Genomic DNA, 12096 nt, shown 5'->3' with positions numbered 1-12096 from the left:
TATTTTATATACAGTTTAGGCAGATAATTGATCACTGAGCCTAAGTCTATCTTGAACCTCAGAATTCTTCAACATCTAACCATTCGGCGTTTTAATATATACCTTTTTCATTATCTTCAAGTTTACTTTTTATTTTTTTCAGATGGCTTCTTCAGGAGCTGCAGGTTTAACTGTAGATTCAGTTCGTTATGTTCAAGATGCTTTACTCCCTGAGTTGTCTAATGCTGAAGCTGCTGCAACATTTGCCAGGATGATTCAAAGCTCCTTAAAATCATGGTTTACACAAATAAATTTTTTCCTTCACAATCTTGCTCAGTTACGCTTCACTGGTGATCATAATGATGATGAGTTATTAAGTTTTGTGCCTAAGCGATACAGGTAACATTCATATCTAGGTAGTATAATCATTTTTGATTATTTCCTGTTTGGGAATAATCAAGTTGACATATCTTTTGTAAATGTAATGTTCACCTGTGTAAATGTTAAAAGTTTCTCAGTTTTACTGTATGGGTTCTTAATTTTATTTGTCTGAAAATTAAAAATAATTTCAATTAAATACTTTAGGACTAATTTGTATATTTACCTTCAGTTGCTATATTTTATTATTTACATTTATTTATGATTGCTTTGTTGTTTAGATTTGTAGTTTCTAATAAACAATATTCTAAACTGTGTAGTAGACTAATGGTTCCAATGATATTCATCATCTTTTACCAATAGTTGTTTTGTTGTATACATTGCTTAGGATTAAGATAGGATTAATCCCTGTTTTTCTTTTTGTCTCTTTCTAAAAATATGATTCACTTGTTTTCTGGATATTTAACATTCTGTATTTTTCCTTTTTATTCACTTTGCTTAGATAAATATTATTAAGATAGGAATATTTTATATCTTTCACCCGTGCAATGCATTTTCGTATTTATCTTTCGACTTTACAGATCTGGTAGATCAATGATTCCCAAACATGGTTCCGTAAGCCTCCTAGAGGTTCTGTGAAATAATTTAAAAATTGGTCTTTCCATGTCAACTCGACACAGTTTGAACCTTAAAACATATCTGATTTTCTTCAAAATTTGCACATTTGATATGCAGGGTATCCCTGCCTGTCTTAGCTTTTGCTGAAATGACGAATAACTTTATTTGTATCAAATGGTAATATAGGGGTTCCACCATTTTCCTACTTCTACCAAAAGGGTTCCTCTGCCAAAAAAAGGCTTGGAACCACTGTTGTAGATCCTTAGACACCTCAGTAGACTGCTACAACTCTGCTTATCTTAGTCTATTTTTTCCCCATTTTCTTTAGCTCTATGTTTTCTTATCTTATTTAATCTAATCATATGATTTTTTGATAGTGTGCCTCCTACTGTGGCATTCATGATAGTTTAGAGCTATCATGATGGTCTATTTGTTAACTAGAGTCACTTCCATCTTAACCTTTTTGCCCTGAAAATTGAGATTTACTTAGAAAAATTGCAACCATATTTCATATCATAATATTTTTAATCATAATAAGCTCTTAAGCTTTCCCTGTTATTGTAAATAACCAATAGTAACTGATGATTTGACTGACTTATAAAGGGAATGAAGTTAATCCAAACATTTTTTCATTGAATGGATATAATATTAAGTGTAGAAAGTTTAATTCTTTTCGTTTGATAATAGTAATACTATTTAAGCCATCTCCATGTAGAGGTTTTATCATTTGGCTTCATTATTCCAATATTAACATGTAATGCATCCTTATCCTCAATAACCTTTTAATAAGTTTTACAACTTATTAATGTAGCATTAGTTATAGTTATTGCTTTTATTTTTAATTATATATTTTAATATTATTTATTTACAGTATGCACCAAGAAGGACGCCTTAAGAGTGTTGAAGTGTATGGTTATCAAAAACGTTATGATCCAGAAAAATATTATATGTATATTCTGAAAGTGGAAAGAGTTGGTCAAAAAGATCCATCATATCTCTTTAGGTCTTATAAGGAGTTCTGTGAATTTCATCAAAAATTATGCCTTCTTTTCCCATTAGTGAAATGTTACAGGTATTGAATCTTTTTTCCTTGGATTTTTAAAAAAAAAAAAAAAAAAAAATGGTCAAAATGCAAATTGGTCTGGAGATCCTCATATATTCCTTCAAATTTAATATTAGAATATAGTTGTTTTCTTTAGATGAAATGTTTGATTTGTTATTTTACTACCATAGTATATTATAAAAACAACTAAAGTAAGTGTGCTTGTAATGTTTTAATTTATTTATTTTAGTCTTCCTGGTTCAAGTTTGCATATGGGCAGATCAAATATAAAACAAGTTGCTGATAAAAGAATGCACGATATAAAAAAATTTCTTCAATCACTTTTTATTATGGCAGATGAAATTTGCCATTCTGATTTAGTTTACACATTTTTTCATCCTCTGTTAAGGGACCAACAAGAATCTTCTATTCATGAACACAAATTAAAAGGTAAGTTGCTAAAGTTTGTTATGCTTCAAAATAAGTGATGTTTGATAACTTCACTTCTTTCATAAGTGATATTTATAGTGATTGCATTATTTTTAGAATATTTTTCTCATGGTTTTTCACTTCTTACCTTTTTTTAAAAAACATAATTTTTTTTCTTTTTTAAAATGTTTGTAGTGTAACTAGTTGACAATTTCTTGACATATCATTTTCATGTCATTTTATTTCTTTTAATAGTAATATAAATTGTTTGATATACATAATTACCTCTCTCCCTCTCCTTCAAACCTGGACAACAGAAGAACCAATGTTCCACTGTTTTGTCCACGGAATCACAAATTGGGCACAATGGTCTGCCTTCCAGATTGAAGTGGGCTAAATTGGCCCTGAAGCAACCTTGTCCTGTAAGTAGTTGAGTGAAGTAATAATCCACCTCCCTGTGTTTCCGGGACATCCATGTTAATACATTGGGAATCATTCGGTGGGTCCATTGTCCAGAAGATGAGTTATTTCAACGTCTCTGCCATCTTTCAAGAGTCTATATTCTCTCTTTGGCTAATGTAGCCCAATGAGCATCCGTCTCTTCTTGTTTCCTTTGTAACATCCGGTTGCATTCATCAGCCATGCACACAGCATCGTAGGCTACAGTGCGAAAAGCTCGAGCGATATAAAGAGCACTTCTTTGATACTCACCGATAGTTTTACGGACATATGACTGTACTTGACAGGCTTCCGCCCAGATCGGTTCTGCATACTTAAGCGTGGAACTGACTACATTAGCCAGAAGCTTCCTCTGATTCTCTCTTAGTCTTCCACTATTTTGCATAATCCTAGCCAATTCATTAGTCACTTGCACTGCTCTGGTGCTTACACTGTGTAAGTGTTTATCAAATCAAAGTCTGGCATAATTCTGCACCCCGAGATATCTAATAGATTACTTGGACAAGATATTGAACTCCCCGACGATGAGTGATTGATAATCTCCCTCACTTTACTGCTGGTTAGCAGCAGAGGTAGCCTGAGTGCATGTACCTGCACATGCACGTGTGTATGTGTGTGTGTGCATGTGGATTTATATTAAATTGGAAGAGGGATATACCTATTTATTTTACTACACTAATAAAAATTAAATAATTTCAGTAATTAATTTTATCTTCACAGAACAAAAAAAGGATCGTAATCCTGGATGCTCTTCCAATTTCATCAAGGGGCAAATAAAGCTTTCTTTTTACTATCAACGAGAAACGCTATGGGTAAGTAATTTCGATTGTATCAATTTTTCATATATTGTGAACCAACTAGTTGAATATTCTAATTATGTTAGTTTTAGTGTAAAATTAAAAAAAAAAATTTTTTTTTGAATCTATGGCTCTATATCTCTTAGATATGGATATGGGATATTGCATTGTCATTGTTGTAGGTGATGTAGTGAGTGGTTTTTTGTGATTAGTCTATTATATATCCACAAAAGTTTAATTCAATATTTTGTTTTTTAGTTACTGTAAATATGAACAATCTGTATTATTAAAAATTTTATAAGATTGAAATGGAAAAATAAATTTAAAATAAGAAAGCATTTTTTATTAATGGCAGTCATTTAATTTTTTACTGCCCATTAATTTTGTTATTTGATAATAGTTGTTTAATTACTCCATGGTGACACCTTCAGGAATACTGTTTAACATCTCAGGTTTTGAAAAATGCTTTTTTAGGTGACCATATCCATCCCTTGCATTACCTGTTAATATACCGGTTGCTGAAATTGGGCTAGTTCTGATTGCTTAGTCCTAAAGTTTATGTTATCTTCTTTCCTAAATTTTAAGTTTCATTATAGATTTACATTTTATAAGACATTTAACATAATGGTTTTACGAGAGTTATAAAACAATAAAATAAAATATACGTGTATTGGTACAATGGAGGAGATTCTATGGTGAGCATCTATGCTCAATCGCCAAGTGTCCCCTCCTCTCTCACCAACTTAATGATATGGAAGGTATCCACTTTTAGAGGTTGGGTGTGTTCTAGGAGGGTGGCTCTGAACTCCAACATGAATACATGACTGATAGAAAATAAAATAAATTTTTTGACAAAGCCTGACTCAAATCTGGAGCACAACCCGACTCCTATCCATTGAGATACAAGTACAGTGCCTTACAAATTGAGCTATTTAACTCTTTCTTAAGGGATATAACCAATGTAAAATATTTACCTTGATTTTAGATTCATTTTGGTTTAGTGTATTTACTTACTTAATTTGCTAGTGTTTCAAAGTTTTCACTGAAAGCACTAATAATCATATAATGGCTCAGTTTAAAATAGATAATTTATACTTAAAAACTTATAACAATTGAATCAAAGCTTTCCTGTAAACTCAACTCCATATCCAGAAAGTTCATTCTGTCTATGTGGAACAGGTGATCAGACTCACTGAGGACCACTCTCCTCCAGTTGTGCGGTCTCTTTGAGAACCAAAGGTAACAAATATGACCAACCTTCACCTAGTTGGCGACAAAATTCATGGAAACCTGGAGGACTGTTGAATTTATTTTCAGCTTCTCTGATATAACAATCCAAGGAGGAACAAGGATGAAGAAGAAGAAGACAAATAGATCATGCTCATCATGATCATAGGTTCCCTCACTTTTTAGGAATGTTTTAATTTGAACTTGAATGAGTACAAAACTGTTACATAACTAATCCTCCAGTTTGGAGGAGCAGCAGACACATAGTTTACACTTACACTAATAATAGTACATTACACTCACCTCCACAGTGCAGACCAAGGTCAATACAGTACTCACCATTGAGTAACCTTCCCTCAGTACCAACCCCTGATGGGGAAGCAAATCAGGAATCTCTGTGGAAGCAGCCCCTTTCATCTGACTCAGTTTCTGTGAATTCGAACATCTTAAACAAACCTTATTAAAGAAAAAAAAAACTGTTACATACAAAAATAAGATATTTTTGTTAGTTTGATGTATCTGTAAACCAATATTGTTTTGGTTTACAGATATCTGACCCTGATGTTCAAAATTAACACACTGCTCTTTAGTTTATATTAGGTACTACATAGTATTTTCAATAAATCCCATATTGCTGCTGGTAAGTAGAAGAGAAATTGCCCATCATTGAATTTTATTGTTTTGATTAAACTGTGTGAATTTAGTTTGTTTATCAAATTCACAATTATTCTCACATCTTGCTATAGGCCCTTTTCATCTAGTTCAAAGATAAAGAGTAACATAGACTACAGACATCCTTTTGGTTTTTTTTTTTTTTTTTTGACAGTAGAGAAGAAATTGAGTTGCACCCTGTTTGATTAACACAATAGCTAACATTTTTGGTTTTTTGCTTATTTTATCTTCAATAAATATTTAAGTTTTTTTTATGAAATTGCTTACTTTTGTGAAAAGTTCAGCTTTTGCCACACGATACACTAAAATTACCATTAGGTACTCATCAACTCAATAAGTCTGATTTTAATTTGTTTCTGTGGTAAAATGTGGCCCTTAATATACTTATTCACAACTTATTTCTTCATATTGGTCAACAGTTTGGAATATATGAATATCTTAAAGATATTTATATTTATTTTCATATCTTGTGCTAAAAATGAGCTAAAAAATTATCAATCTATAAATGTTACATATTAGTTTTATGAAGTAGTAAAATGATCAATATTTATCTTAATATATTTCACCTTCAAATTAAAAACATTACAGTTACACTGGTGAAAAGCCAAATTTTAGTTATATTTTTCCAAGTCTGTCATTTATGAAATTTCCTTGAAAGCATCTCATTTGTTAGACTTGTCTACTTCTAACAGAATACCTCTTTTATTCCTCATTTAACTTATTGAAATTTCTGTAATTTAGGCATAAAATTCATTATTATTTAATAATTAGTACTTTGTCTGAGTTAAAAGTATTATTTTAAAAGAGGAAATAATGTTCTTACTCTTTTTTGGAGTCCTATTTATTACCTTATAGTCTAGACTGTACACCCTTTCCTTATATCTATGTATGATGGTATTATTCTAATTAATCTGTGACATTATTGTTTTCACCCAGTTAATAATAAAATCAGATATAGTATTTAATAAAAATGAATTTGAAACACATTAGACAAGACAAAAATATTGCAATGATATTATTTTAAATTATTTTTCTCACAATCCAAAATACTAAAAACAACTGAAACTACCAACAATTTTACTTAAAAAAATCAATCATATTAACTGCTAAAAACCTGGTGAATATAAAAAGATTTATCGACATAAAGTATTATGAATTAAGTTTTATCCTCACAAAATGATCAATAATTTGTTGTACCAAGTATTAATGAAATAAGAATAAAGACATAATAAAAATGAAAACATTTGTTTACAAAAAGATAAAGTAGAACTAAATCAATATAATAAAGTTAAAACAAATTAAAAAGAAAGGAAAAAGAGCTAATTACCAAATATATTAAAATTATTTATAAATATCAGGAAATAATAAGTGTGAGTAAAGGCAAAATTAAAGTTGATGAAAACAAATTTAATCTATTCCAGAAAATAAAATTCATATCAAGAATTATGGGTAATATAAATTGAGTTTAAAAAGTATAATATAATCGCAGCAAGATTAAATTCAGTTTATACAATAATAATAGAATTGTAAATTATGTGATACACAGGAATGATAAAATAGAAAATGGAAAAAATAAAGTTATAATATACAAAATAAAATAGATAAAATACCAAAATAATATTGGAAAAATATTATGAAATTTGTGAAAATGGATTGAAGCAACATAGCACTAATGTTAAAAACCTTGAAAAATAACAGCTTTAGCAAAACATTTATACTGAAATAATAACATTTTTGCTTTGAGATTGTAAACATGTTTAACAAAGCAATTAGCAGTAAATTCAGGAACCATACTGAATCTATCTATATCACACAAAGTCAAAAATGTCAATTTTAAAACAGATATACAAAATATTGGATAACATTCTGTAAACATTTTGAATGAAATCTACGATTAGTAATTATTATTGTTATTCAATTAAGCTGATTTGAAATGAGTGAAAATAATGGCAAGGTAAAGGGGGAATCAGTAATTTATAACCAGACGTATGACAGGGACAGTTTAAAATATAAGGTAAAATGAATTTACTCTGAAAAATGGTAAGATACTTTGTTCTTTTAAAATAATTTTGATTGCTTAGATAATGCAGTAATTATTAAATAATACTGAATCTTTTGTCTAAATTCAGACATTTTAATAAGTTGACTGAGGAACATACAAGATATTTTGTTAGTAATAGACAAGTCTGACAAATGACGTGCTTATAGGGAAATTTCATAATAATGACACATTTATGTTGAAGGTAAAATATATTTAAACAATTATAGATCATTTCAATACTTTATAAAATTGAATATGTTATGTATATAAGTTAACAATTTTTTCAATTTAATCTTAGCTCAAAAAATGAAAATAAATATAGAGGTCTTGAAGATCGATATAAGTCACAATATTGTTGTGGTTCACGTTTGTGATGAATATTGAAGAGAATATGAAGTGAAGAATATATTTATATAATTTATGGAGGGTCATATTGTATCCTAGAAATAAATAAAAATTTTAATTATTTAATTTTTTTCCTTTATAAAATAAAATTTCATAAAGATTCTTTTCCTAGCCTATATATGGATTATGTGAATTTTTAGCTAAAGAAAAGTAAGTGTGTGATCTAGTGTCATTATGTGTCTCATATATGCTTTTGTTGTACATCGTTTGTATTTCTGATCGGAGCTAGCTCTCCCTATTTCCCTTAGTAGCAACTGAGCAATGGAGGTTTTTTTGTTTTAATACCAAATTAGTTAGGAAAAAATGTAGTGGAGTATTTCCTTCTATTAATCTGAAATATTGATGGTTTGTAAACATGAAAAGTTTTTATTTTGTTTAATCCTAACCTTATTATCAGGATCATCAAAAAGAAATACTTTAGCAGTCATCAAGTAATCAAACCTTTTTATTATTTGATAAACAATCCAAAATATTTAGAAACTGTAAAAATTGTCTTAAATTGCAAATAATTATACAATAAACGATATTTTCTAAACAATTATTAATTGATCTTTTTTTAAATAATTGGCTGTTAATTTAAATTATAATACATTTCTTTGTTTTAACTATCAGAATAAACTAAAATAAAAAGTTGTTTCTATTGATTCTACTCAATAGATATGTAGGTATTGACATTGTACAATTATTTATATTATAAATAGTTTGTTAATAATTTAGTGTTTCTTCTTTTAGAAAAAGATTGAAAATATATTCATATTTATATATATTTATTGTTAAATATATTTCATGAATCATGGATTCTATATTTTTTCCTATTTTCATGAAGGTTATGGTACATCATGTACGAGAGCTTCCTTCATTATCAGGTGGACAGGAACCATCTACATATGTAAAGGTTTATTTATTACCTGATCCTATAAAAGCAACAAAGCGTAAAACAAAGGTTGTTCGAAAAAACTGTCATCCATCGTTCATGGAGACGGTAAGATTTTAATGTTTATGTTATTTACTTAAATTTAATCAGTTAATTTATGAACTTTAGATATTAGTATTATTATTACTTTTATTTGAAAACTTCTTTGATATCTTTACCTTGCTTATAATCAACTAATTGTCTTATGAATATTCTTATGAACTTTTATTGTTAAAAGTTAGTTTCATCTACATTATCTAAGTTGTTTGAAATTCAGCTATGTATGTTATAAAGTATGTATAAGGTATGCTATAAAATGTGTATTATATTTTATATAATATATATAATGTATATTTTAATGTGTGTTATGAAAGTATGTATAATGTATGTTATGAAGTTAAGTTACATTTTTAAAATGACAAGCAAGCTGCATTAGTAAAAATATTCTGTATAAGTATGGCTCATAACTGATCTTTTTTTTCCCCCTTTTTGTATTTTTATTTAATTAAATCTGTTGGTATGGCATCTGAAGCTTTAAATAAAATGGAGATTAAAAAAAATTGCATGATACTAACTTGTCTGTTGGAAGTTCTTTTAATGATCTCAAAAAACTTTTTTTCAGTAGTTGTTTGAAAAAAAAAAAAAATGAAAATAAATGAAGCATGAATACTTACTTCTTGGTGATGAAACATTTGATTTAATTATCCCTGCAATGTTATAAAAAACATCAACACTTAGGCCTGATGTTTACATTCAGGTTTTTGATCTGCAGTGCTCCTGTGGTATTTTAAAATTTCAATGCACGCATCTGGCAACCGAGCACCTTGGGGTATAAAACTAATTCAATATTGATAATGCCTTTAACCACTCTTCCTTTGACCTTTGTTGCAAATAATGGATGTAGGGTTTGGGATGTTGTGTTCATCTCTCTATTCAAATCATAGGCCACCAAGTCACACTTACGTGGCACTGCAGCAGTTCCCTATATCAAAAAAGTTGATGTGTACATCACTTTACTTCCTCTGTACCTTGTACCTACCTCTGTAATAATTTTATTCCTCTGTACCTTTAGATGACTTTGACTTGTTTAATTTTCTGTTTAAGGTTTTAAAGACTAAATAATGTCATTGTTTTAGTATACAATTTTAAAATCAGCAGAAAGGCTTTAATATGATTATTTAATACTGCTCTAAGACTGAGCATCATACAGTTGTTAAAAAAAAAATGCTCTATTATCCTCATTTAGTAATAAATAATATGTATACTTTATTTATTTTTCAGCTGGAATATCGAATGCCATTGGAGATTGTACAGGAAAGATTTCTTCAGGCAACTGTGTGGAACCATGATACTCTCCAAGAAAATGAATTTCTCGGTGGGACTACAATTAACTTAGCTGATGTTGATGATTTGACCAAGGAAGTAACAGGCTGGTACCTCCTTGGGAATGTTTCCAGGCGACTTATGGGAAACATGAATTTTTGATATATCAATTTATGGCCTTTTTAAGATGTATACTCTGTAGATAATACTTGAAGTATATATATATATATATGTTTACGAATTTACATTATGTGTTAAAATATTAATAATATTCATCTTTTTGTACATTAGGTTATGGAATTATTGATTAATACTAAATAATAATTATGTACGAAAAATTTGTTACTAAATTTTTGTCTATTTGTAATATATTGTTATTTAATACAAGTTTTATAAATATTAATTTTAGGCAAATTATAATGAAATTAATATTAATATTATTATATTATAATATTAAATAATTAATAATAATATCATGAAATTTATGCATCAAACTAGTTTGAGAATGATGGTATGGTATATGATATTTCAATTATGTTCAATTTTTTTTAAAAGAGCTTTATTGTTTTTAAAATATTTTGTTACAAAATTTTTATTGAAAAGCAAATATTCTTATATAATGCTTTTCTCCTTGCTTTCTGCAAGCAGGTCTGATGTTGCTTTAATGATTTTTTAGTTTGAAATTTTATTTTTATTATTTTTTTAAAAAGATTGAAGGGTTTTTCATGTTCTGTTTTTACGATTTTAAATGTATATACTCTTAATTTTGTCTTATAAAAGTTGTATTTATTAATTTTTTATTTATTTTACATTATTATAATTTTTTTATTACGCTTAACCAAAGTGGAAAATTTGTAAAATGATGTATATTAATGGGTGGGTTTAGACAATTTATAAATATTTCCGAATTTTCCGTCAAAATTAATATTTAAGAGTATTGGCTACAAATTATTGAGTTAGATTATTTTTTCAAATATTTTGTTTAGAAATTCAATGATGGACTTAAAGTTCCATTTTATTCCTTTTTCTTGATTTAGATAGTACATTGTGCAATATATTTTGGTATCTACTCAATAGATACTTCATTTTTGTATACATGTTTAGAATTCAAATATTTTTTTCAATGCAGTATTAACTGAAATAAAAGGTAATTAAGCTTTGATTAAAATTTGTCTTTGGAATAAAGAAAAAAAAAAAGTTTTTCAAAGATTTTTCATAAGAGGTTGAACTATAGAACTGTCTAATATATTTTCGCTTTGAATAATAATATTGAAAATAACTGTTACGAAAAATTAATTGTTTTGTTAATACAGCCATAGATTGTGATTATTGTATTAACCCTATTGTTTTAAGAAAAAAATCATTTATTTTACAACAATATCAGCTTAAATAAAAACATAGTTTTATGGTTATACATTTTTTATTTTTATTTACCTATTTATGAAGTGTGTAGTTCAGAGGAGAATCATTGTAATTTTGAATAGTATCAAATCTTAATTTCCATTGGAAATACATATATTAGGGTTCCCTGACTCCAAATAACCACGTCTCGCAAAATGGTCTCTGTGTCGTGTCAAATAATCTACGAGTTTGGAAATTCGTTAATATGTTGGAGATTTTGTGTAGTCAGGAATTAGTCAAGACTTTACAGTGTAAGTTGGGACAATCTTCATTTGCCTATATACTTACATATCTTGCTTCAATTTTGATAAACTGTGAGATAGCTTATTTGGGAAGTTAAAATAATGAAACTTGTATGAGTGTTTAATTGAACAGAAAAAGTAAATGAGTGATTATCAAAGAACAGGTAACT

At 28.2% G+C, this 12096-nt stretch overlaps 1 protein-coding gene across 2 annotated transcripts in view; it reads left to right on the top strand.

Moving 5' to 3' along the window:
- The window catches only part of Pi3K68D (phosphatidylinositol-4-phosphate 3-kinase catalytic subunit Pi3K68D), a 38615-nt gene extending 26918 nt beyond the window's left edge, over positions 1–11697 (top strand). Inside the window, exons 26-31 of one of the 2 annotated variants that reach the window (XM_014429881.3) lie at positions 143–378; positions 1847–2047; positions 2268–2467; positions 3626–3717; positions 8874–9029; positions 10242–11697. In XM_014429881.3, the coding sequence (XP_014285367.1) occupies positions 143–378; positions 1847–2047; positions 2268–2467; positions 3626–3717; positions 8874–9029; positions 10242–10445 (1089 nt within the window). In that variant the 3' untranslated portion in view covers positions 10446–11697. Of the gene's footprint in view, positions 1–142; positions 379–1846; positions 2048–2267; positions 2468–3625; positions 3718–4881; positions 8571–8873; positions 9030–10241 lie in introns of those variants that run through there. The other variant, XM_067047790.1, reaches the window with a different exon arrangement.
- The last annotated feature ends 399 nt before the right edge of the window (positions 11698–12096 follow it).

Source organism: Halyomorpha halys, unplaced genomic scaffold, assembly GCF_000696795.3.
Source record: "Halyomorpha halys isolate HHAL.00 unplaced genomic scaffold, Hhal_1.1 Scaffold833.1, whole genome shotgun sequence".
In the NCBI taxonomy this organism is placed as follows: Eukaryota; Metazoa; Arthropoda; class Insecta; order Hemiptera; family Pentatomidae; genus Halyomorpha; species Halyomorpha halys.
The sequence above is the reverse complement of the archived record's forward strand: the minus strand, read 5'-3'. Positions and strand labels throughout refer to the sequence as shown.